General features: G+C 41.9%; 1 protein-coding gene across 1 annotated transcript; it reads left to right on the forward strand.

The window, feature by feature from the left end:
* Positions 1-4176: 4176 nt before the first annotated feature.
* On the forward strand, positions 4177-12510 carry myorg (myogenesis regulating glycosidase (putative)). The gene is made up of 3 exons (XM_061069882.1): positions 4177-4240; positions 8205-8584; positions 8745-12510. Exons 2-3 carry the CDS (start codon positions 8322-8324, stop codon positions 10534-10536), a joined length of 2055 nt encoding a protein of 684 aa, XP_060925865.1. The 5' UTR covers positions 4177-4240; positions 8205-8321; the 3' UTR covers positions 10537-12510.
* The last annotated feature ends 11232 nt before the right edge of the window (positions 12511-23742 follow it).

Here is a 23742-nt window from a genome sequence, read left to right on the forward strand (position 1 = left end):
AGTACAATTTCTTCAAAAATAAAGCAAAACTACAAAGTGCTATAAGTAAGTGCCATTTAAGTGCTACTAAATTGTTAGTTTAAAAAATTGTTAGTACTTTTTTTATTTATTTTTTTATTCAAGGTATAGTTGGAAGAGGTGTGTTTTTTGTTTGCGGTGTAAACTTTCTGATGTCCTGATGTCGATGGGGAGCTCATTCCACCATTTAGGAGCCAGGACAGCAAACAGTCATGATTTTGATGAGTTTTTAGTACATAGCTTTTAAATAAAAGAACTTGTATATCCTGGTGGTGCGGACTAATTGGATTTCTTGTAATTGGCACTCCATTGTTCCTCATTTGTGACCATATACTTAAGTGCCACAGAGTAAATTGGCAGCTGGTTGTTTACATTTGCCTGTCCTTGATGAAAGCTGTATCCCATCTATTATTCAATACTTCCTTTCCTCCATGACTGTGTATTTATCCAGACGTGGAGTAAACAGAGCTCAGTCGAGTGTACGGTCAGATTAATGTGAGGAGACAAATAGGTAATAACTCTACAATACATGTAAAAGTAATGTAAAAACAAAACACAAACAAAAACAAAATAGACATCTTACATTCTGCATGACACTGTCTCATAATTTCACATTTTATTTAGTGCATTATATCAATAAAATGCGAAGAGAAACACCCTATCGGATTAATCTTGGTGGCACTTTTATTATACATTCTTGGTAAATAAGGACTTAGTGCTGACAGAGAAATTATTCATTTTGGAGATATAGTGGTTTATTCATGGTAAAAAATAGGAATATCTGATAATTAAAGGGATTAATCGAGATGTCAGTTAATAATCAGAATGGGGTGAATTGCCAAATAGGAAAACATATAAAAAGGATTTGCTGTGGTTTTAGTGCAAGAATAAATTCAATAGAAAAACTGTATAAAAACATTATAAATGCTAGAAACTAGAAAAGGATATGTGCAAATATTTATAATTGGACATATTTGCTGTCAAAGATTAGTACATTTATGCAGTGCATGTACCATATGGTATGTGACACATATAGTGGAAGGACTATTCTATGACAGGGATATCCAGTTTCCTCTCCTCCTCATCTTCCATTTTTTTCATTTTTATGTTTCATTAATAAAAATGCCTTCTTTTCTTTTCCTCACCAGGACTTTCTGTTTCCCCGCGGCCTTCAGCCCAGCTACAAGTCCACCATCCTCACACACACACCTCCCTTTCATCCTGTGGACACTGGCCGTCCTCTCTTCCCTCCCGTCAGACATTTGTCATTTCACAGTCCAGTTACAACTCGCCCTGACAACAATCTAAAAACTGCAGAGGCAGGCAAACCAAGACACATGCCCTCTGTCAACCAGGCCACAGAACAAGCTCTGCCCTCTGCTGACAGACTGTGGAAACTGCAGCTGGCTGAGCCTCCTGCTGGCGCTGGCAATTCTCTCCGCACGGCTTTGAAGAATCCACAAAGGTAAAGCAATTAATCAGCACACAACACTGAAGAAATACAGACTCTGACTGGTTTATTATCTCTACAGGAGAATGGATCACACGGGCTATGTGTATCCTCTCTCAGCGCAGCAGCTCAGGTGAGAAACGGAACTCTGACCTCTTCTAGTGACCTCTGAACCACACTGATGTTCAGCTTTTATTTATTCAGACAGTCGTTTATTCTCCCTCCCAAAATTAATAAATGAATATTTGCCAAATGCCGCCTGTTCCGTTTGTATGAGAAAGGAATGGGTAAAAATGTGTAAGCCAATACAGCTTTAGCAGCAGGCATTTCCCCAGTGGTTACACTTATTTATTATATTACAAGACATTCTTTCAATTCTAAATTCTTTTTGAGCATTTTCCCAGAAAAAATTTGAAATACCAATAAAACCTCAATCATGAGAACCTTCAATCAACGACAACAAGAGATGAAAGTGATGTGACACCAATGAGATTCTATTGGGTGCTTAGACTCCTTGTGATGTCATCAAGTTGGAAAGTGGGTGTGGCTACCTCCTGTTGGGTTTAGTCACTGGTGGAGGTTGATGGGGACTAGAGAATTTCAAAGATGTTTTTTGACATTGGACATGTGGATGAGTATTATTGAATGAGAACTGGGTGATTTTACAAGTAATTATATAACACTGTTCCCTGACAGGCAACATGCAGGAGCTCCACTTCGGACAAGGCCCCAAACCAGCTATCCCTCTGCAGCTCAACGCCACTTTGCACGTCCTCAGCCTCACAGGTCTCACACTAATTTGGATTATAGGTGCATATTCACTTTTATGTAATAACATGAAGTGCAATGTACTGGACACGAATAAGCCTCTATTCTGTCATTTAAATAATAACCACTGAGGTCTAATTCGTGCCGCTCTGATTTTCAGCAGCAGCGGCTGCTACAGCTGCTTCCACGTGGTGAAGCCCTACCAAGCCGGACACTACATCATCCACCCAGAGTTTGTGTCTGAGTGCCTTTCTTAGGACTATTAGACAGCAGAAGAGGAAGTGGGGGCCCTGGGGTGGCCCTGGAGGAGGTGTCCAGACGTTTCCCACAGCAGAAACAGGGATCATTAACTTCACTATTGTTTAATTCTCTGCTAATTAACCCAGTGAGACAAGGTGTAAGAATGAATAATGTAACTGCAGGCTGCACTCTCACTGCTATTATCTCCCTGTGTGCAACCTGAAAGTACTAAATCAGCACATGGCATAAAGAGGCTGGCGCTGGTCGCACTGATCGAGGCATGTGACCCTAATTTGCATCTGTGTATAACATTAAAATTTGATTCTACTGTAAGTGAGATTACTTTCTCTGTGTGCATTCGTCACTGCATGCTTGAAGGGTTAAAACAGAAAGAGACTGAAAACAAAGAAACTCCACTCCGGCGTATAGGCAGCAGTCGAAGTAATTAAACATTTTACCTGAAGTACAAATAAAGAGATTAAAAAGTTCCCCATTAACTTTTCCACTTGAGTAAAAGTAAGTTAGGAGACGGGGTCTAATATCAGCTGCCTGCTCTGATAGGATCAGTGGATTAAATATCCTCTCTTTATTGATCACTTTTTAAAATATAAAAACATGTAATCAGTGCACTTTGAAAATATGATTGGGTAAAAAGTACAGATATTTGATATATGTAGTGGTGTAAAGGGAAAAATATAGAACAGAAAAAAAATACTTTAGGTACAGTAACAAAGTAAATGTGCTTCACTACATCCCACCACTGGGTATAAGAGACCTATTATAATGATTATTGTTAGAATGTAATTTTTTTGAACTTTGCAAATCGTTTTTTTCTCTTATTTCTAGGTCTTTGTGGTATAGTTATCCCTCAGTACTGGTAATTTTTTCAGTCACTGTTGTTTTATTTAAAGTAGGGCTGCATTGACAATCAAACAATATCAATAATTATATATGATTATAGCAAAAAGCTGATGAAGTTAAAACACCTCTTTAAGTATAACATTTAGATTCAACATTTAGGTTCAGATTTAACATTGAGATTTAGATTTAAATTTTAGGTTTAGCATTTATATTTCAATTTAATATTTAGGTTTAAATGTATTATTGGAATTTAACATCTAGGTTTAAATGTATTATTTAGATTCAACATTATTGGCATGATCTTTAATACATTTTTTTTACAGAAAAAGAAAGTCAATGTAACAATGTTCACAAATATTGTTCTAAATCTAGTAAAAACTTGACTTTAAAAATAACACACAATTTAAAAAAAAAAAGTTTTGGAGCTAAATATTGTGAAATGCTGTTTTTAAGCATGTGCCACTTTACACTGTTACAAGGGCTGGGCCATATAATACAATACAAATATCATCGCAATAAATTTCCATCCATAACAATAAAACAAACGTCTCAACACATAATTGATCTACAGGAGATTAGTAAAGTGTTTTGCTGCTTAAGAAATAGCTTAAAAACACAACTCAGCAGTGAGAAATACAATCAATGAAAATAAATAACAATGTGATAATTATCGATATCGACTAACTTAATTATTTTTTTCTGAATATAATTTTCGGCCATATCATTGTTGAATCTGTGCATCTGTGGGTGTGAGACATAGACATTGCAACCGCCCTGGACTGCATTTCCCATGGTGCAGTGCGCGCAGAGGACAGGAACATGCCTTGATTCTTCCCTCGGTTCTTTTCTGGGAGCTGAGGCAAACAAGCTGAGAGGAGCCGCTGCTGCTGCTGCTGCTGCTCGGTAGGAAAAACACTGTTTCTCTACACACTGCAGGAGGAAAACACAGGAGGCTGCAGCCATGTGTGAATGTCATGTTGTACTTACTTGGATTACGAGGTATTTTGCCTCTCTCATAACTTTGTGCTGCACCTCCCACCAGGCGCACAACAACGGCTTCTGTACAGTAGACTGGAGGGAGCTCCCTGCGTGGAGACATCGTGCGTAAAGCAGGACGAGACTCGTTCTGCTCAATGCTCGCTTTAGAAATGTGTGTTTGTTTGCGTTGTTTATTTGTATTTAACACATGAAATATGCAAAGTCTCAAGTTCAACTCTGAAACTGTCCACGTCTGAAGTGGAACCGTCCAAAGTGAGGTTGGTTATCGTTGCGTTCTGAGCTCTGTAACTTATACTATTTGAAATTGTATTTTCCAAAGTCATGATCAGTATTCTGCAACTTGTGACCCCCCCCCCACACGCGCACGCAGAGGGACACGTGCGCGCATGCACATGAGATAGCGAGCCCTCCTCACACGCACGCTCTGCAGCTTTATCTCCACTGCTGTGTTTGTTCTTTCCCTCCGTGGAAGACAAGATAGGGAATCGGCTGAAAAGGCACATATGAGAGCTGCCCGGTCACACCACAAACAAAGAAGTGTTTGGTGTGGAAAAAAAAATCTGCCTCCTCATCCTCTTTCAAAGAGGAAAACAAAACACGTCAGCGCAACGTGATGAGGGGAAAATACATCATTTGCATTAGAATAAAATAAATGTTGTTTTTGAACAAATGTGTGAAAACCTGGATTAAAGATGAAATAATTAGTTGATTAGTTGAATGACAGAAATTAAACAGCAACATTTTGATAGCTTCTTATTGTCGTACTGTTGGATTTGTGTTTATCACTTTATACTCAATAATAAACAACACTAATCCAGGATATTAGGATCTGAACTAGGACTGGGTATTGCCTTCAACCTCATGATACCATACGTATCATGATACACGTTGCTTTTGAAAAAATGACCATGTCCTGCAAAGACTTTACTACAACAGCTATTCATTATTATTCTGTATAACAAAGAAGGCAAAAGCCTTAAGGATCATACAACTTAAAAGACTTAAAATTAATTTATTAAAAAATGCAAATCACATCTCTTAGTTATATATATATATATATATATGTATGTATATATATATATATATATATATATATATATATATATATATATATATATATATATATATATATATACAACAATAATATTCTGGTTTCACATGACTTTAAGTGCACTTCTGTGCTGTAAGAATGTCCACCTGACATAAGTTATTTTATGAAATAAATAAATCACAAAACACAAAAACATCTGTTTTAACAAACTTAAAAGAGGCCTTGTATGGGCAGGTAACAGGCTTAACATGTTTTTTGTGCTGAAACACCAGTTGATCCACATGCTCAGGTTTCAGACCACTCTGAGCTGTAACTATGTAACTGTGGGCTGCTGCTCCAAGAAGAGCTCCAACATTTCACATCTCGCAGCTACATCTGTCATGAGCTTGTGCTCGGGGAGATAAGGAGCTTCTGCTTTTCAATCAGGGCATGGCTTGCAATTGTTCCAAAAAAAGAAGCCACGATGCTGCTAATTTTTCCCAGAAGACGCGAAACAGTCGGCGTCTTGAGCGAGCAAATTCAGACCATGTGCAAAGCATTTCACGTGTACTTCGCCAGCTGTGCTGCCATTGTTGGAGTTTCGGTAATGAAACCGTGGGGATTGTGTAGCGTGGCTCACACTCATTAAGCAGTTGTCTGAAGTCTTCGTTATCAACAGCGCTGTACATATAAAGCATAAAAGTACATTTGTGATCTTCTTAGCCCGTTTGGATGTTGAGGTTTGTCGTGTTGCTTAAGTATTTCACGTTGTTTCTGCAAAGCTTGCATATTGCATGACTCGTGTCCATTCCTGACTTCCTGGTGTTTGCAAAAATCCCAAATGCTCCCATATCTTTGCCTTCAGTCCTGCCGGCGGTGGATACAGTTCTCCACTGTTTTCATCCATGTGAGTTTTGAATTGAGACGTGTGCCGATTGTGTCTTTGCTGCTACTTATTGGCTTTATTGTGCACTGCACCATAGGTGATGTTTCCTTTTCATAACTGCTGTCACAACATTTGATGCCGTATTGATACAGTAGCATCTTCATTGGTGGGTGCATAGGCAAGGAGGACGTCAGCATATATTGCCATATCGATTTTTTGAGCACCTCCCTAATCTGAACAGTGCTGAAGTTTACTTTGTGTTTGTTTGATTTGCTCGAGAGTTTGTGAGACACGTTTTTTAAACTGTCCAACATTTTGCGCGCATGTAGTTCAACTGACACACACAATAGGAGACATAACATGACAAGCACAGCCACACACACACTCCTGCAGACAGGACAGAAGTTCTTCCCGCTGATTATGTAGCAACTAGTTTTATCTTCAGTGTTGCAGAAGAAGTGACGCCCCATTTATTCTGGAATATATGAATTCAGCATTTATACCGATCAGTTCTATGTGTGAGAGATTAGAAAAGAGCTGAGGAGCAGAGTCTGCTGTTGACCAGCGCGGCAACCGGATACTGTAAAGTCTATAATTAGTTTTTCACCAGACAAGCCTTAGTGCATTCATTTGGAGAGGGTCAGCATATATAATAATCTCTATTGATGTTATTATTTTATGGGGGGGGGGGGGGGGGGGCTCTGATTGTCCCTGGGTAGTTTGCACACTGGTTTCAGCCCTAATGTGGTAATAGATTGTCATGTTACCTTTTTCCTTTGGTTTCACTGTCATTATATTAACCAAAACATAAATAAAATGCAGAGGAACCATTTAAGACACAGTTTTTATAGAGCAGGCCTTATTTCAGTAAATCCTCCCCTGGTCAGTTTCTTCGCTAGCAGCTATCAGTGGATCTCCAAGGAACCAACAGTTCTCTGTTAATTAATGATGGGCTTATGTTATCCCTCCTGTTGTTGGGGGAAATCTATACAAAGGTTGGTTGAACACAGAATTAGTCAATTAGATTGCTAATTAATAGCAAGCATTTTTTATTATCGACCCCTGCTGCCAGAGTAGAGCATGGGGGTCAATTCCAGTTAGGACGAGGACAGAAGAGGACAGAAGTCCCCTCGGTCGGCTGTGCTCAATGATTTAATCTATTCTGATTAGCTAAAGCAACAATAAGAAACATCAACAACTTAATTACCCGTAAGAATTTCTCCTGTGTCACTATCTATCCTGTTGCCTTTCTATCTTAACCTCTACTGTTTCAAACTGTGTGCTTTTTGCTTGAGTGATCCAGGTATCAGTTTTGGTTATACTGGCATAGAGCTCAGAGTTTAGTATGCTTTCCTCTCCTCGTCCTCATTGGCAGAACTTTAAGGCCAAAATCCCCTCTTCTGCTTCCTCACCTCCCTACATACAAATGAGTCTCCCTTCAATAGAGCTCATAAGTTAGAATTACTGCCGAGGACGCTCACTTTATCTTCTCGTGGACGACTGGCAGTAGATTTGTTTTGCTAAATCTCAAACACATCTTCAAAGTTTACGTCCTGACAGTTTAATACCTCTAAGTGCTGTGAAATCACTCGCTGTGCAGCAATGCGGGGCGTGTAAGACAATGCTAGAAATGTCGTGGAGGCTTTGAACTGACAGAACAGAACAAGTGAACAAGATGGACTGAGAAACAGGTTGATATATTGACTGTGTGTGGATCTGGCTGGGGCTGTTTCCCTGGATGTCTCTGATAGTTAAGTCAATATGTTCTGTCTTTTCACATCAGCTAAGCAACATCGGATGAATTTACTGCACAAAGGCTGCAGCAACAAGCAGCATGTCTGTAGCAACCATTTCATTGTTCACACATTTCCCCCACATTTGTTTTCCATAAAATGCATGAAATCTCAACAATTAATTTTCTAAATCTTTTTTTCCTCTCTCTCTGTGGACAGACAGAAGAACAGACCTAACAGCGGGGGCCAGGGTGCAACAAAAGAGGCTCCCTGGAAAACATTTACATGATCTGTAGAAAATTAACCCTCGGATTTGGCCGCTGAGCAGCACAAGTCATGTACCAAGTGGTGCCAGGAGGAGCCGGGGGCACGATTACGGATGTTATCCCCAAGCAGAAACACAGCAAGGACACTCGACCCTTAGTCGGGGCTGGCGTAATCGGCCTGGTGCTGGTAATTGCAGCGGTGACTGCGTGGTGTTATTACATCGCCTCTATACGCAAAGCTGAGCTGCTTAAGACTCAGCTGCTGGATCTGAATAAAGATGGCTACATTATCCGCAACCAGGGAGGCTCCATTGTTTTCAGAATGGATTTCAGGTTGGTCTATTTGAAAAGTGTTTCACATTTGATGTATTTGTATAGATACATATTTCAGATACGTCAGAAAGTCTATGTACGTTTTAATGTAGAAATACTTATTTTAGACATGTCATCAAGAAACACTATGAGAATTTGATTATTTTCTGAACCTTGGCAGGTCAGGGACCCTGGATTTGGACTCTTGCTCTAAAGACCGTGAGATGCTGAGCTGTGGACGTACCACAGATAGAAAACTGAACTTCTTCATTGAGACAGTACAACCTAAGGACACGGTACAGTGCTACCGTGTGCGTTGGGAGGAACTGGTTCCTGACATTCCTGTTGAGCATGCCATGACTTACAAGTTTGCACATTGGTATGGTGGTGCTGTGTCAGCAATTCAGCACTGGCCCATTTCTATTTCTGGCCAACAAACTCCCAAACCGTTTGTTACTAGTGACAACTACAAAAACCGCAATGAATTTGGTGGTATTTTAGAGAGTTATTGGCTTTCGTCCAATGCTACAGCCATCAAGATCAATAATTCTGTGCCCTTTCACCTGGGCTGGAATGAGACAGAGAAGACCATGTCCTTCCAGGCCCGGTACAATGACAGTCCCTTCAAGCCGAACCCAGGGGAGGCTCCGTGTGCTGAACTTAGCTACAGAGTCTGTGTGGGCTTGGATGTGACATCCATGCACAAGTACATGGTCCGCAGGTACTTCAACAAGCCAAACAAAGTGCCAGCCAAAGCCATGTTTCGCCATCCGATTTGGTCGACTTGGGCACTACATAAGACTAAGATAGACCAAGAGAAAGTCTTGGCGTATGCTGCTAACATTCGCAAGCATAACTTCAATTGTAGCCACCTAGAACTAGACGACCGCTACTCGAGCCGCTACGGGGAATTTGAGTTTGACACGACAAAGTTCCCCAATGCCTCATCCATGTTTCAAAAGCTGAAATCAGATGGATTTCTGGTGTCACTCTGGATCCACCCTTTTGTGAACTATGACTCCGACAACTTCCACGCGTGTGTAGAGAGGGGCCTGTTCGTCATGGAGCCAACAGGACGTCTACCAGCTTTGGTGCGTTGGTGGAATGGCATCGGCGGCATTTTGGATTTCACAAATCCAGAGGCCCGTGATTGGTTTTCCTCCCAGCTACGCTCACTGCGCTCCAGGTATGGGGTGACATCTTTTAAATTTGATGCAGGGGAGACCAACTACTTACCATGGAAATTTAGCACAAAAACTCCTATTCGAGACCCAAGTTTCTTCACAAGACGTTACACGGAAATGGCTATTCCCTATAATGATAGAGCTGAGCTGCGCAGTGGTTACCAGTCCCAGAACATTTCCTGTTTCTTCAGACCAATTGATCGAGACTCTGTGTGGGGCTATGAGTTGGGTCTCAAGTCTCTCATCCCCACAGTGCTCACCATTAGCATTCTTGGCTATCAGTTCATTCTACCGGACATGATTGGAGGCAATGCCTATCTGAACCGCACGGAAGGAAGTCGCATATTACCTGATCGTGAACTCTATATCCGCTGGCTGGAGCTGTCGGCCTTCATGCCCTCCATGCAGTTTTCTATTCCGCCATGGGAATATGACACGGAGGTGGTTGAAATTGCACGGAAATACACAGCTCTCCATGAAAGTCTTGTGGCACCACGGGTCCTGGAGCTGGCTGGTGAGGTGCTGGACACTGGAGACCCAATCATACGGCCCCTGTGGTGGATTGCCACAGGTGATGAGACAGCCTATAAAATCGACTCCCAGTTCCTGATTGGGGATGACCTCATGGTAGCTCCAGTTTTAGAGCCCGGAAAGCAAGAGCGTGACATCTACCTCCCTGCTGGCCGTTGGAGAAGCTACAAGGGGGAGAGATTTGATATCAAGGAGCCACTGCACCTCACAGACTATCCAGTAGACCTGGATGAAATAGCTTACTTTGTTTGGGTGTAGCAAAAAGGGAATGCAAAGCTGTAAAATACGTATGTATTGCAATAAGTGTTTATAATGCTTCTTAATTCAACTTTTCATTTTTACAAGGGAGAATGTTTAATCTTTTTAAAGTTACATATTTCAGGCTTTGAAGGTCTTTTATATCATGTATATGAAACATTTGTCAAAAAGGGAATATGCAAGCAGGGATTTGATAAGGCACAATCGCAATGGTAGACCATAAAGATTTTGAATGTCACAGTACTTAGTAGTTAACTAGTCAGTCCATTACTTTAGGACACTCATCTAAAACTGTCAGACGACTATGCACTTGCTTGTGACCTCAGCAACACACACACATTGAAGTTGTTTGGATGAGTGTTTGTAGAGAAAAAAGAAATATAGAAATACAGGGAGACACCGATACCTTTAAGTTAACATAGGCCGAACGAGTTGTATGATGCAAGGTTGATATAAGGGTTTCATTATTGTCATGAGGCCGTTAGACTACATTCAACTGTATCGATAAAGATTCCCAGTTTGACTGAGATATCCCATTTTGCCTTTGACACTAATGAATCTGTACTCATTTGCTTAAACATACTTTTCAGGAAGTTGGGTTTTATGTTTCACTTTTCAGCGTGAACGCTTGAAAGTTAATCCCTACAAATTGCATGTGCTTTGTGTGTAACACAGTGTCATGTAACGTCACTTAGCCCAGAAGAAGGTGCCTTTTATTAGGCACTAAATACTTAATGCTCTTCCTCAGGTAACAGTTTTCTCAGGCTGGAGTGTGTTTAATGTTCAGAGAAAACAAAGCACACATGCAGGTAACTGATACTAATGATGTCTAAACATTGACACATCTACTACTTACAAGATAATGAGCATCGCTTGGCTTTTTAAAATTCTCAAACATAATAATCTAAATAATAATGGTTGGTTCTTTTTATATCCAGACTTATTTTACAGTGTGGAAGTCCATATACGTAATGGATTTAGCCTCATTTAATTAATCACGTTAAATGGTACAGTGTGTTTTGTCTTTGTGTTTGTTAATGTGAATATTTTGTCTCTGCAGCGACTCGATTGCCATGAGTTAAAAATAATTGCCACATAATCTATATGATTTTTGTTATGCTATGCATTTATTATTGTTTTACTGTTGCATACAATTCTTAATTTATATTATTATTATTGGTGAGTAACCACATCTCCTAACGTTGTCTTAAAATTGTCATCATATACCAAATGAAAAGATGAACTACATTGGTAAAATCATGTATCTTGGCATCTACAGATCAAACTGATGTGTGTGACTGGGTGACAGCAATTCTAATATCAATTATAATATGTATTAATATCATTATCATACATTTTTTATTCTATAGGATTTTAAATCATGTGACTAAAATTTAAATTGTTTCGGGTGATATCCATTTTTTTACTTTGTTTGTTGGGAGATTTTTAATTGAGATTTCGGCTGAGTTTTCAAGTTGCAATGAAAACAATTATTGTGTGTTTGTGAATTAAGGAAAAGGAAACGTCCACATTCCCAGGGTGCAATTTTCACATTTGGCAATATTTGCTTGTATTTGTGTTTTAATGCCGTCTGCCTTTCAGACCCGTGTTAACTTTGGTGTGTGCTTGTACACATGTTGACCTCGGTGGATTTTGTTTGTGCCTTTTGCCGTAGTGTCATCATAACAGCGCCGCCTATTTATAGCAGTTCTCACTCAGCATCTGGGCCAGGCCAATCTCCGAGGCTATATCTGTCTCAGACTGTTGCTTTATGACGAGACTGAGAGGCTCTTTTGGACTGAATGTCTCTTTGCTGGTGGCTCCTGTGATCCAGCGTGTCCAGTTTGCTTCAGGTTATTGTGGCTTCAGGTTGGCAACATTTTCATGCACCTAAAGGTCTGCAGCAATTTCAGAAAGAGTGCATGTTTGATGTCCTATGCGATACAAATGTATTAAAAAGAATTTTGAATATAATCTTGTCCAATTTGACTCATTTTAAGACAGTGGTTCTCAAGTGGGGGTGTCACACTACCATGGGTTCTGTAAAAAGGTTTCCATATATATCCATCAAAATCTTTATGATATATGGCTATTCTGTGTTGACATTTTTAAAATATTTCAATACTTCACTAATATCATTTCGCTTGTGTTGTTCTTTCACATAATGAGGTCTAAGTGTTTAAAAATAGGTTATGTGTAATTATTCCAAGGGACATGCAAGAGGTGGTCATTGGATTATTTTCTATCTTGTTGAAGGTCCTTGGCTTAAAATGAAATTGAGAACAGAAAGTGCATTCGCCACATTTCGGTGTCATGACCACTATTACCCGATGACTGTTGGTGATCAATATGTGTTCAACTTTTTCATTTTACACCCACCAACTAATGAAAAAGTAGAAAAATTCTGGACATGTAATTCAGGTTAGTAAACTGATCGTGCAATCAGTCCGCCAATCACAACCTGTAACCTCTTATGAGTCTGCAATACATGAAAACTAATGTGCCCATCAGTACCATATTGAAAGAGGCACCCCCCCCCCAGAGGGTCCTCTAACTTTGTGACGCCTGGCTCATCATGGGGCAATAATGACAAGCTGATGAAACAATTGTGCAGGTGATTTGGAGGCTGTGTTTGGATCAATAAATCATCTGCTGGTTCATGACGTGAGGCCAGAGAGCGACTGATATTAAAGGTGTGTGGCCAGACACCTCGAATAAGAAAGACAAATTTACTAGAGCAGCTGATAATCTGCAATAATATTTATTACAATTACAGCATTAGACGTGCTTGTTCTCTCCGAGTTCAAACAGCCCGGCTGCACCGTTTCTCACAGCTACAGTCGATCTTTCATATGTTTGGGGAATTTATTCCATTTCGCAGCAGCGGGATGTGCTTCAGAACTACTTCACTTCATTGGCCAATGCCTCATCTTTCTTCAGAATTGATCTGGACTGGCAGCCTGTGCGGGGAGGACATGCTTTCATTGATTAGCTGTCTCTGGGCTGCTGGGATCAATAGTATTTGCTGGTTTGCTTTCTGCAATCATATTGTTTGGTTTTGCCCATCTTTTCATACACTGGACAAATAATTTATGTAGGAGCTGCTGGGGGAAGTGGGAGATTTCTAGGGAGAGAATTGCCAAGAGAGAACTATTAAAATAAAGTGTCTTGTTGGAAAGAGAAGTTGCTTAATTAATTGTGTTTCAATGCTTTAGTGCTCATTTTTTTTTCTAAAGAGAGAACATTTATATTTACTTATTGTTAAAAGCAGTTTGGGTGGAAATAATGAACGGAATTTTGGCGTGTTTAACGTAAAGGTTAGAAAATCTTAAAAAGGAAATAACCCAAAGGGGCATCTGCTGTCAACTGACATTAAAGATTCCACAGATATTGACAAAGAAATAATGAGACATTCCGAATCTATAGTGTTTGAGCCGTATGGTGCTGCAGCCAGCCAGTAGGGTGCAGTGTAGCTTCATTGATGGATTTCTCCTCTGACATTTCAGTGGACCATGGTCCAGATGTTATGCGTGCGCCCACATACACACACACACACCCAACACACACACAAACGAAGCAGGACAAAAACTGGCAGAGGCCCTCCCCCCCTTTCCTTCCCCACCTGTGAGCCCACCTGTGTGTCCATCTGCAGAGAGGAGACGCCAGTTGTTCTGGTTAGGAGCCAGTGTGTCTCAAGTACCTTCTCATATCCTCCTTCCACAAGCCTGTCTGCCGTCTGTCCTTCCCACTCAGGCACACACAGTATACTACACAGAGGGAGAGGCTGTGCAATAAAAAACAACCATCATAACATTGCTGAATCTAAACAAAAATAAAAAATTAAAGATAGATGAATCCAGTGCAGTGTCCTTCATAATTTCCAATAAGGCTTATATATTGTAGCCGGAGTTTTGTTTTGAACAAAAAGAAACAGGTTGGGTTACTAACTTGATAACTGCCACAAATAGGCTTAATGGAGAAAGGTTAATGGAATTGTGCATAAGCATGATCACTGGTTTACGGAAATAAGGACAGACAAACAAAAAAACACATCATTGATGAGTCGGTAGAATTGTGACATCGCCCACAAGAGACAAACAATGATGAATGAGCTTCAGTTTGAGTAAATAAAAAGAAGCTTCTCAGCCTTTTGGAGCTAAATGTGGAATGAACATTTATTGTAAGATGACCTCAGGGGAAATAAAACCCTTTGGTCGTCTCTCATGTGAAGTGAGAATCTTTGTCCTTAACCCAAGATTTTCACTCCGTAACTAGAATGACCTCGCATCTGGTGCTGCCGCGGCCTGTCTGACAGGAATATGTCTGTCCTCGCTAGGTAACAAATGAACCCAACACCCCAGAGACTGGTCTCACATCTGTTTATCTTTTTCACCTGTCTGTGCTCGCTGCACTGCATCAGGCTGACACTCCTCTGCAGCCTTTGTGGATTTCGGAGCGTGCCTCTGGCGTTACAGGACAGAGCCGCTGCTGGCTGGTAGCAGCATTTGTTAACTTTGAAACTGGGCATGATAGTGTAGTACAGTGAGTTCACTTATATATTTAAGTATTTTAAATTTGAAAAAAGGATTTCCTTATCTTTATTTTTCATGCTAAATAATATAAATTGTTGTTTGATTAAATGGTAAGTGGAAACATTATTTTGATAAGCATAATTGTTCAACATTTTTTTTTTGAATTAATTTATTCTCAAACATTCTCTAAAATCGCTAAATGTGAGGACAATTCTGAGGTTTAGATGATTTTTCAAATGAAACAATCTGATTTAGAAAACTGTGTTCAGGATTTTAACAACTTTCTGAAATTTTATGGGGGAAAAAATCAAGGTGAAGACAAAAGTAAAGTAAGTAAAAATAAGCAGATGATTTGAAAGTTGAATTTAGTTTATGCAGAATAAGATTTAACAAAGTGAATGAGAATGGCGCCAGATATTTAGAAATAAATCGTAAAATTAAGGAGTGAGGTGAGGAAAACCGGCAGGGCTCTTCCTCTGTGGCTCGGTGGGGCGACGGGGTTGAACGAAATGTCAGGCACCAAGGAACCGATGCATAATTGAAACATTGCGTCGCTGCTACGGCCGTGCACCGGCTTGTTTGATTGATACCATTTTAGAACACTCTTGTCCCCCAGTACTCATGGGGTTTACCTGGGAAGAAATCAGGGGAGGGGGAAAGGTGCTTAGGTGGCTCATCTGGGTTTTAGAGGAAAATTGGTGCCATCCATCAAACACTGCATTTAACAAACGCTAAGGCAGGTCCAGCCAACAAAGGATTCGTATATAAGGCAGCGAACCGGGAAACATGCGAGGTGCAGGGACTGCTGAGGGTCTATCAATCAGCCAGTCAGCTCCTTTATTTAACAAGCGAGGGCCACAGACCCCGAGGGCCACACTCCATATTCTGGCTGGTTGGGCTTGCAGTCTTCCCCTGTAAAAAGGAAGAAAAAAGGGGAAGAAAAAGACGAGTGGAGGAAGGAAAGAGGGGGCATGAAGGGATTGGGGTTGGGGAGTGATGGAGGTGCAGGAGGGTTTGGCCCGTGTCCCCTGGCGTGCCGGTGCGCTTCATCTTCTCAGTGCAAGGGCCTGGAACTGCTGCTTGATGGGATTTTCAGCCCTGTGGCCTCCGCTGTCCCAGCATCCATCTGGAGGGCTGCCGTGTGCACAGCGGAGCGCCAGCCACTCAGCGACACAGCCATAAAGAACAACCCGTAGGCCAGCCAATGCCACTGATCTGAAGCTCGCAGCTCTGTTCAGTGGACAGGCCAACACTCAGTGGCACACATTCCTGTCAGGGACGTAGGCTGATCCCTGAGCGACTGTGTGCTCAGTGGAACAGAAGACACGCTCTGTGAGGCAGCCCACATCCAACCACTGACTTCTTCAAAGCTTCCAAAATTGGAATGGAACAAGGACCTCACTATTCAGCATCCTTAATGGTGTGGAGAGGACTATCTCCCCGTCCCGCCCTGTTCTGTCCGTGTGACACTGCAGCAGAATCGTCGCACTTATCCTTGTTTTTTGCATAGAGTGGCTTCAGCATTTTACAGGATGGGCTCAGTATCTGACTGAGGACAACAGCAGAAGTTGTAACAGCACCTTGTAGACACGCCGCGGTTCAACGGATACCTGATAAGCCCCTCGGCTGGCCGGCCATAATAAAACCTTGCCGGAAAACAATGTTTCTCTTGCATGTTCAATAGGACACTGAGTCAATTTCCACAGCAAAGTTCAATTTAATACACACAGCATCCAGAACAATAATATCAGCGATATATAATTGAAAATCAAGACCAAATATGCAAAGACAATCATTACTGCCTCTCATTATTGGATCCAATTTATGTTTGCCCTGGGGGACAGAGTCGCAAGTAATGGATTGGTGCGGTGGAGGCCTGAGATACCCGCCATGCTGGCTTTGAACGAGCACAAGATCCAGCTTCATGATGCAGCTGATACGGCCGTGGAAAGTTCGGATTGAAAATCTTTTTCTTTCTCCTCGGGGCTAGGTGGCGTCATTAGCATCTCCCTTTTTTCCCTCTCATGATTCTGCTCTCTCCTGACGACTGCAAAATTCAGCTAGTGTAGCGTGGTGGGTAAGGTGGGCAGACGGCAGACTGTATAAATAAACAGAGTCTGTCTGAGGGCAGCGCTGTGGCCCCCACCTGCCCACCATCAATCAATATTACAGCGGCCACTGGCAGCCCAATCGCCCTTTTATAGGCCTGTGAAATGATCAAACATCTGCTCACAACCATGCTTCATATATAGATGGATCATATGTATGATATCGAATTCTGCATATCAACCAGCACAACAGGATGTGACAGGGGACAGCGCAGTACCTTTTTCCAGAGGTGTGTAGGCTGAGATACTCTGGGAGGGGCTGCAAGTAAGAAGGTAAATGTCTGAGTGAGAGCCTCCAGACTTTCTGCTGACTTTCTCTGGCTGGGCCACAAGTTTAGGGGCAGCAGAACATCTAGAGAAGACTGCAGGAAAATCTTTGTTCCTACTACGAGACAGTCACACGAATGAAAGATGACAAAAAGAAGGCAAATATCTCTGCATGAAAAAGCGATGCCATAGAAGATTCTGACACGGACGTTAAGAGAGCTTTTGGTGATAAGAGACGACACTGTTGTCAATGTGCTGTAAACATAAACCTGTGATCTCCACAGCAACAATAAATACGTTACACCCTGCCTCTGTCTGCTGCACCACCCCCTCGCCTCAGAGCCGGGGAGATTTCTGTGTTGTTCTGAACACGTCTGAGGATCTCCTGCTGCGTTGTTCATGTGTGAAAGGAAACATTTGCAGAAAGTCCGGACACAAGTCTCAGGACATCCTCTGGAGTTCATGTCTAAAGACATCTTTTGAGGCAGATCTAATCAATACACGAATGAAGACTCTGAAGGCAGATCAATCATCAGTAAAGCCCAATCAGCCTGATGTTGATGTCATCTTATTGTTTCCAAAACTTCCCAAATGTTGGTGTGTGCAAAATACTTGATGGGTCAGTGTCAGCTATTGACTTGTTTCCTGTTTAAAAGTTGGCCATGTTGGTGGAAGCTCAGTGAACATGATAAAAGTTGAGGCTGGTAACTAGTTTGGCAGCTGGAGTAGACAAAGGTTGCAGGGGCCCGGTCCATGGAGAGGGGGAATGAATCCAAGTGGTCCAAGGTTAATGGTGGCCTGGAACAAAATGGATTCAGTGCCAGGGGCGCGCTGACAGGTGATTTGACATGAGTGAAGGTGGGCCATCAATCTCCCGTTGGCCCCTCTGACCCCTCCTCCGCCCGGCCACAGCAGCTAGGGGGCGCCAGGTGTCACGGTTGCCCTGACCCGTGTGGGTCTGCGGACAGCCCACCTGCTGTCTGCCTGAAGCTCCCCCTATGGCGAGAAGAGGCTCCCATTGCTTCACGCCTGGCTGGCATAATGAAACTGTGATTGGAAGATAGTGAAGTGTGACAGGCAAGTAGTAGACTCAAAAAGTCTCCTCGCCAAATTCAAAGCCCCTTCGCTCCAGGTTTCCTTTTTACGGCCCGCTCCTCTCTTGAAGCGCTCTGACAATTTAATGGTGCAAAAATGATAATCTGCCAGACTATCTTTAATGTGCTTTCATACTCCGCTCTGTGGCTATTGTCTCGTGAGCAGGAGAACGAGGGGATTCTGTAACTCATGGGGAAGACGCATCAGGTAAAGTACGGCGAAGCAAACTCTGTACTTTGTGTAAGACTATATGCATATGTGTGTGTGTGTACGTGCTCTCGCTCCCCCTGCTACACAATCCCCACTCCCCAGGGAGGCTCGGCTTCACGTTTAAACCCGACATAAATTCCCTGTCACAAATCCCACGGGGCGGCCAGGCTTGTAGGCACAAAAGCAAATATTTCCGTTCCCGATCATGGCCAATCCCTTTTAACATCCCCACCCACTGACCGTGCCTCCTCCTCTGAACCTAGCCCCGGCACTGCGAGCCAGCCATTTGTCACAAAGTAATTATAGAATTATCGATTGGCAAGCAATTAACACCTTTCTTCTCTTTTTTCTTCCCCCCTCCGCCCACCTCCTCGCCCCACCCAATCCACCCCCTCCACCCCATCCTTTAATTTGAACTCGGAGAGAGGGAAAGAATAAGAAGGGAGGAAAAAAAAAAAAAAACCCGTGGGAGTAACACATTTAATCCTGCTTGCATTTGCTAGTTCTCCTCAAATTAATAGGGCGACGGGGACAAAACGGCTTTTCTCTTCCACCCCCCCACCCCCCTGTTTCCTATTTCTCTTCTTGTCTCGCCCGCTGATCTACCTTTAACAGACAGGGAGCTGCTTAGAGCACAGCCACACACTCTATTCTGGCCGGAACACGGCATTAAACCTCATTTCAGGAGGAACACCTTACTTATAACCACCCCATCGTACAACAGCAGCGTCTGAGCCATCGAAGGGAGAAATACCTGACCACAACAGACAATTCTTTTTGTTTATATTTGGCAGTCTTTATTTTTCACCCCTTCTCAAAGCTTCCACTCGTAGTAGCAGTGCTAGTCGTGTAGTCCAGATGGATGTGCAGGGGAACAGTGCGAGAACCTCCGGCTAGCAGGTGTCTGAGTCAGGATGGCTGTCATGCAACATCACCTCAGTAACATATGGATATGAACAGGAGAGGTGATTCCCCTCCTGGCCGGATGTTTTTATAACACATCCTCTCTTCCTTTCATTTGTATCCCCTCTGACGTTCCTATTCTGCTTCACGTGTCCACTAAAAAGGTTTTACAGTTCATATCTTTTTTAAATACGATATTCTGTCACGTCTGAAATGGAGGATGAAATGTATTCTTAAACTCTGGATCAGACCCAAAGTGGGTCAGAGCTCTACTTTTAGTGTGTTCCCACACAGTAAAAGTACCAATAAATATTAATGAGTCTGTATCAGGATGATAGACTAAATTTCTAATTTGGGGGTTCTGCACTGAAAAAGAACCCGAGTTACAGGATTTAATTTTCCTCTGCTATCTCGAGCGTGTGCATGTGCATTTGTGTGTGTGTGTGTGTGTGTGTGTGTGTGTGAGGGTGGTGCTACTTCTTAACTTCCATTTGAGTCATCAAAGCAGCTTTGGTTGTGCACTGATATTTTTTCTCGTGCGAGGGAGTAGAGATAGAGCTGCATGTTGTCACGATCACATAAATTATGACAAGTCGAGTGGTATTAAATAAAAAGGAGCACATTTTCTCACTCACGTGTCAAATAACGATCTTAGTTTACTTTGCTAATGATGAACTAAACAGCTACGATCAGGGATGTTTTTCTTAGTTAAAATTAGTAAGGACTTCACAGTGAATGCTATTTGTAGAGTAACAGAAAAGTATTTTTTTTAAACGGTTTGATAGTATGAGTAATGGTACCCTCAAGCATCCCAAAAAAATTCTAAAATTATGCCACACATTGAATTTAATGCAAGCCGCCATGTTTCTCCCTCAAAATGCCCCTAACCTAATTTGAGCAGCATTCATTTGACACCAATTTAGGAACAATTTGAAACCATTGAGGGACCTTTCTCTTTCATGCTGTAGTGTTGATCAATAGTTCCCCTCAGGATGTTACTCAAACACGCATACAGCAATATTCCTTCCTGAAAAACACTGTGATATTGAGCTGTTTTTCCTGCCCTGCGGCACCGTCTTATTTTCTCAAAGAAGGTCGAACCCAGGAGACGGACATTGTTGTGGCCCTCTGCTCTCCAGCAGGTTTTCTGGCGTTTCTGGCTCTAACACCATGGCTCTTTGTCACAGTTCCCTCAAAGTCTCCCTGCATATGTGCAAAACAAATATGTGCCAATCTATTTGTGGGTGTTTTATCCGTACTCGTTTGTTCACCTGCATTCGGGAAATGTGTTTGGGAACATCAGGAGTTCGTAGACATTAAAATAATACCTTTGCAAAGCTACAGCTTTTATTAGACTGATCTCTCATTAAAAAAACGACCTCATAAGTCGTTTGGGAAAACAGCTTATCAGGAAACGTAACTCTGTTTTGTGACCTTCACAGGTTGTGTGATTAGAAAGTTTTGTGCAGTGGATAGGTGAAGATTAGTGAAGAGGGTGTTTTCATGATTAGTTTGAACACAAAGATAATTCTTACCTCTGCAGTTCCCCTCAGCTCGAGGTAACATTGGAACATCTTGGGGCTCATTGTTTTGACCTGTACTCTTGAGGTTACCAGCCTTGTATCTAGAAGCAGCTGGAGTGAAGTGTTGAAAAAGTACACTACATACATCACCAAACAGCACACTCAGAACAGTAAGGGACTTGCTAAGGGACCACAGTGGAGCATTATGCAGCAAAAGAGCCAGTTATTTCCTTTAGGACCTAGTGGAGATCAAACAGAGCTTAAAGAAGAGTCAATGCTGGATTTACATTCATCAGATTTCCTGAACCATGACTACAAATAACTTTTGTATTCCTGGTCAGCTTATGTGAAAGCTGATGTGGCTCACCGTGCAAAAATCATTCACTGCTACAACTTTACAAGGTGATAATGTTCTTTACACTACACATTCTAAAATTCCCAACAGGAAATTACCCTCAGAAATGTCATCAGCCGGGAGTTACACAAATAAGCCATTAATGAAAAAGTTCCAGGAAGAAAGTCGTATATTTTTTAAACTTCTAGATGTTCCACTTTCTTCAGTCATATGTTTACTCCAGCTCCTGCCCTTTTAAAGAGGACAGGAAGTGTACACAGCTTGTGTGAACTTGCAGGTAGTGATGAATAGATCAATACCGAAAGTATTGATCCTGTAATACCTACGTTACTTAGAAAACTATTGATTTTCAAAAAGAGTTAGATAAATGTGATGAATATAAAAAGGCTGTCTCCCTTCTTTGTTTTGCACAAAAATACTGATCCCATTTCTTGATTCCATTTACTTCCAAATTGGGACCGAAGCACACCATTACCATCGCTATACAGTCAAAGAGCTCTGTGGCTGCAGTGCATCCTATACCTACCCATGATGCCTTGTTTTACCAATATGCCGTCCACAGTCCTCAGCCCTCAGTGGTAGTTGTGTTACCAAAATCTTTTTAAACATTTATCAAGAAATAGAGAAAAGGGACGAAGAAGCCTCAAGGATTCAAACACATTCACTAACAAAACGTCTCTAAAGGCTTCTGCAGGCTCCGAGGTATTTAGGACCTCTGTGCTTCCTTCACACTATGATGCCACATGAAACAACGAGGTTCACGTATGAGCTGCTGAGGATATGTGACAGTCATGTGCGAGCTGTTAGAGACGGCGTTGTTTCTGCTTGGCGGTGCAACTTTTGAGTTTACACCCACTTTATCAAGGGGATGGTGGTAATCAATCAGAAGGTTTACTGGTCTGTGTGGGTTGAAGACTCCCGTCCTGTTTTCAGTCAGGCAACTCTATTTCGGACCGCCTGTTTAGTTGTGTGACATGCCTCACTTTGTTATCATCCCCTGAGTTGATGTGGTTTCTAAAAACTACCCCCCCCGAAGGGCTTTTTTCCCCCATGTGTCATCATCCACATATCTGGACCAGTAGCATCGAGCTTCAGCCCTGATTCCAATGACTTTCTTTTCCCTTCATTCGAATCCAAATTAAGTGAAGTGGAGGACACACGGGTGAACCCACAAACCGCTACTGTTGGTAATTGGTAGTTGTGTGAATTCAGCTGCTTTCAGACATGCACAGAAGGCTGGACATTTTCCTGAAATCAGTCAGAGTCATTGGCTCTGCACATATTCCATTACCTATCAGGTAAAAGGTACGAGTTAGCACATGTGAGAATACAGCAGGAAAATGTCTGGCGAGTGAGCGGGCGTTTCGATGACATTTCTAAGACGTGAACATGCAAAACTGAAAATAAAAAATCCAAGACGTCAACTTCAGAAGACAGCAGGATCAAGAGATTCTGATGATAAGGGCCGTTGTCAGTGTTAATGTGCTGTAAACAGTGTGAATGTTGCCTCGGGAGTTTTTTCTACTCTTTCTTTCTCTCTAACAGGCTGACTTGGTTTGTTACAAGTTCTCTGTAAATGTTGATGAGTGAATTCAATGAATTCAGGTCAATTCTACATTGACCGCTGTTACAGTAATGTTTTGCGGTGAAGGGTTAAGGATGATATATTCCAACATGGGTGGTTGATACTGAGATTCACTGCACACAAAGACAAGTCCATAATTCTTGATGTAGCTCATCAGAGAAGCCCTGTATAAACCCTGCATGAAGTATTACCAGCGCTTCAGCTTCATTTTGTACTTGTGGTTTCAGTGTCTGCAAAAGTTACATAGTTTCACTTGAACATCACACGGCATCTCTCTGACAGCTCCAATCAAAAACAGGTTAGTGGTAATTAGCTGAATTGTGATGGTTAAGCATCAGTACTGATCTTCCTGTCATTGAATAGTGTGTGGGATAATGACTTGTTGATTTGTCATATGTCATGAACAAAGGGACGTTACTGTATCAGGATATTGACCAGAACGCTTGGTTAGAGCATCATTCATCCTCTTTATTTCACTGTAATGACTTAATGAGTTAGTGTCCTGAGAGTTTGGTAAATGAAGATAAGAAGAGGCTGGTGGAGCAACAGGTCAGCCTTCAGTAGGCGGCATCAGGAGCACTAGATGGATGACAGTGTTATGGGAACGTAGGGTGGAGAGGGGGCTGGA

Source organism: Limanda limanda, chromosome 4 (genome assembly GCF_963576545.1).
Source record: "Limanda limanda chromosome 4, fLimLim1.1, whole genome shotgun sequence".
Lineage (NCBI taxonomy): Eukaryota > Metazoa > Chordata > Actinopteri > Pleuronectiformes > Pleuronectidae > Limanda > Limanda limanda.

What these genes read in the sequence shown, in the direction of transcription:
- myorg (XM_061069882.1), top strand. Translation starts at nt 8,322, where the DNA reads ATGTACCAAGTGGTGCCAGGAGGAGCCGGGGGCACGATTACGGATGTT. An exon ending in GTTTTCAGAATGGATTTCAG is followed by an intron (nt 8,585 to 8,744) that starts GTTGGTCTATTT and finishes GAACCTTGGCAG; the next exon opens with GTCAGGGACCCTGGATTTGG.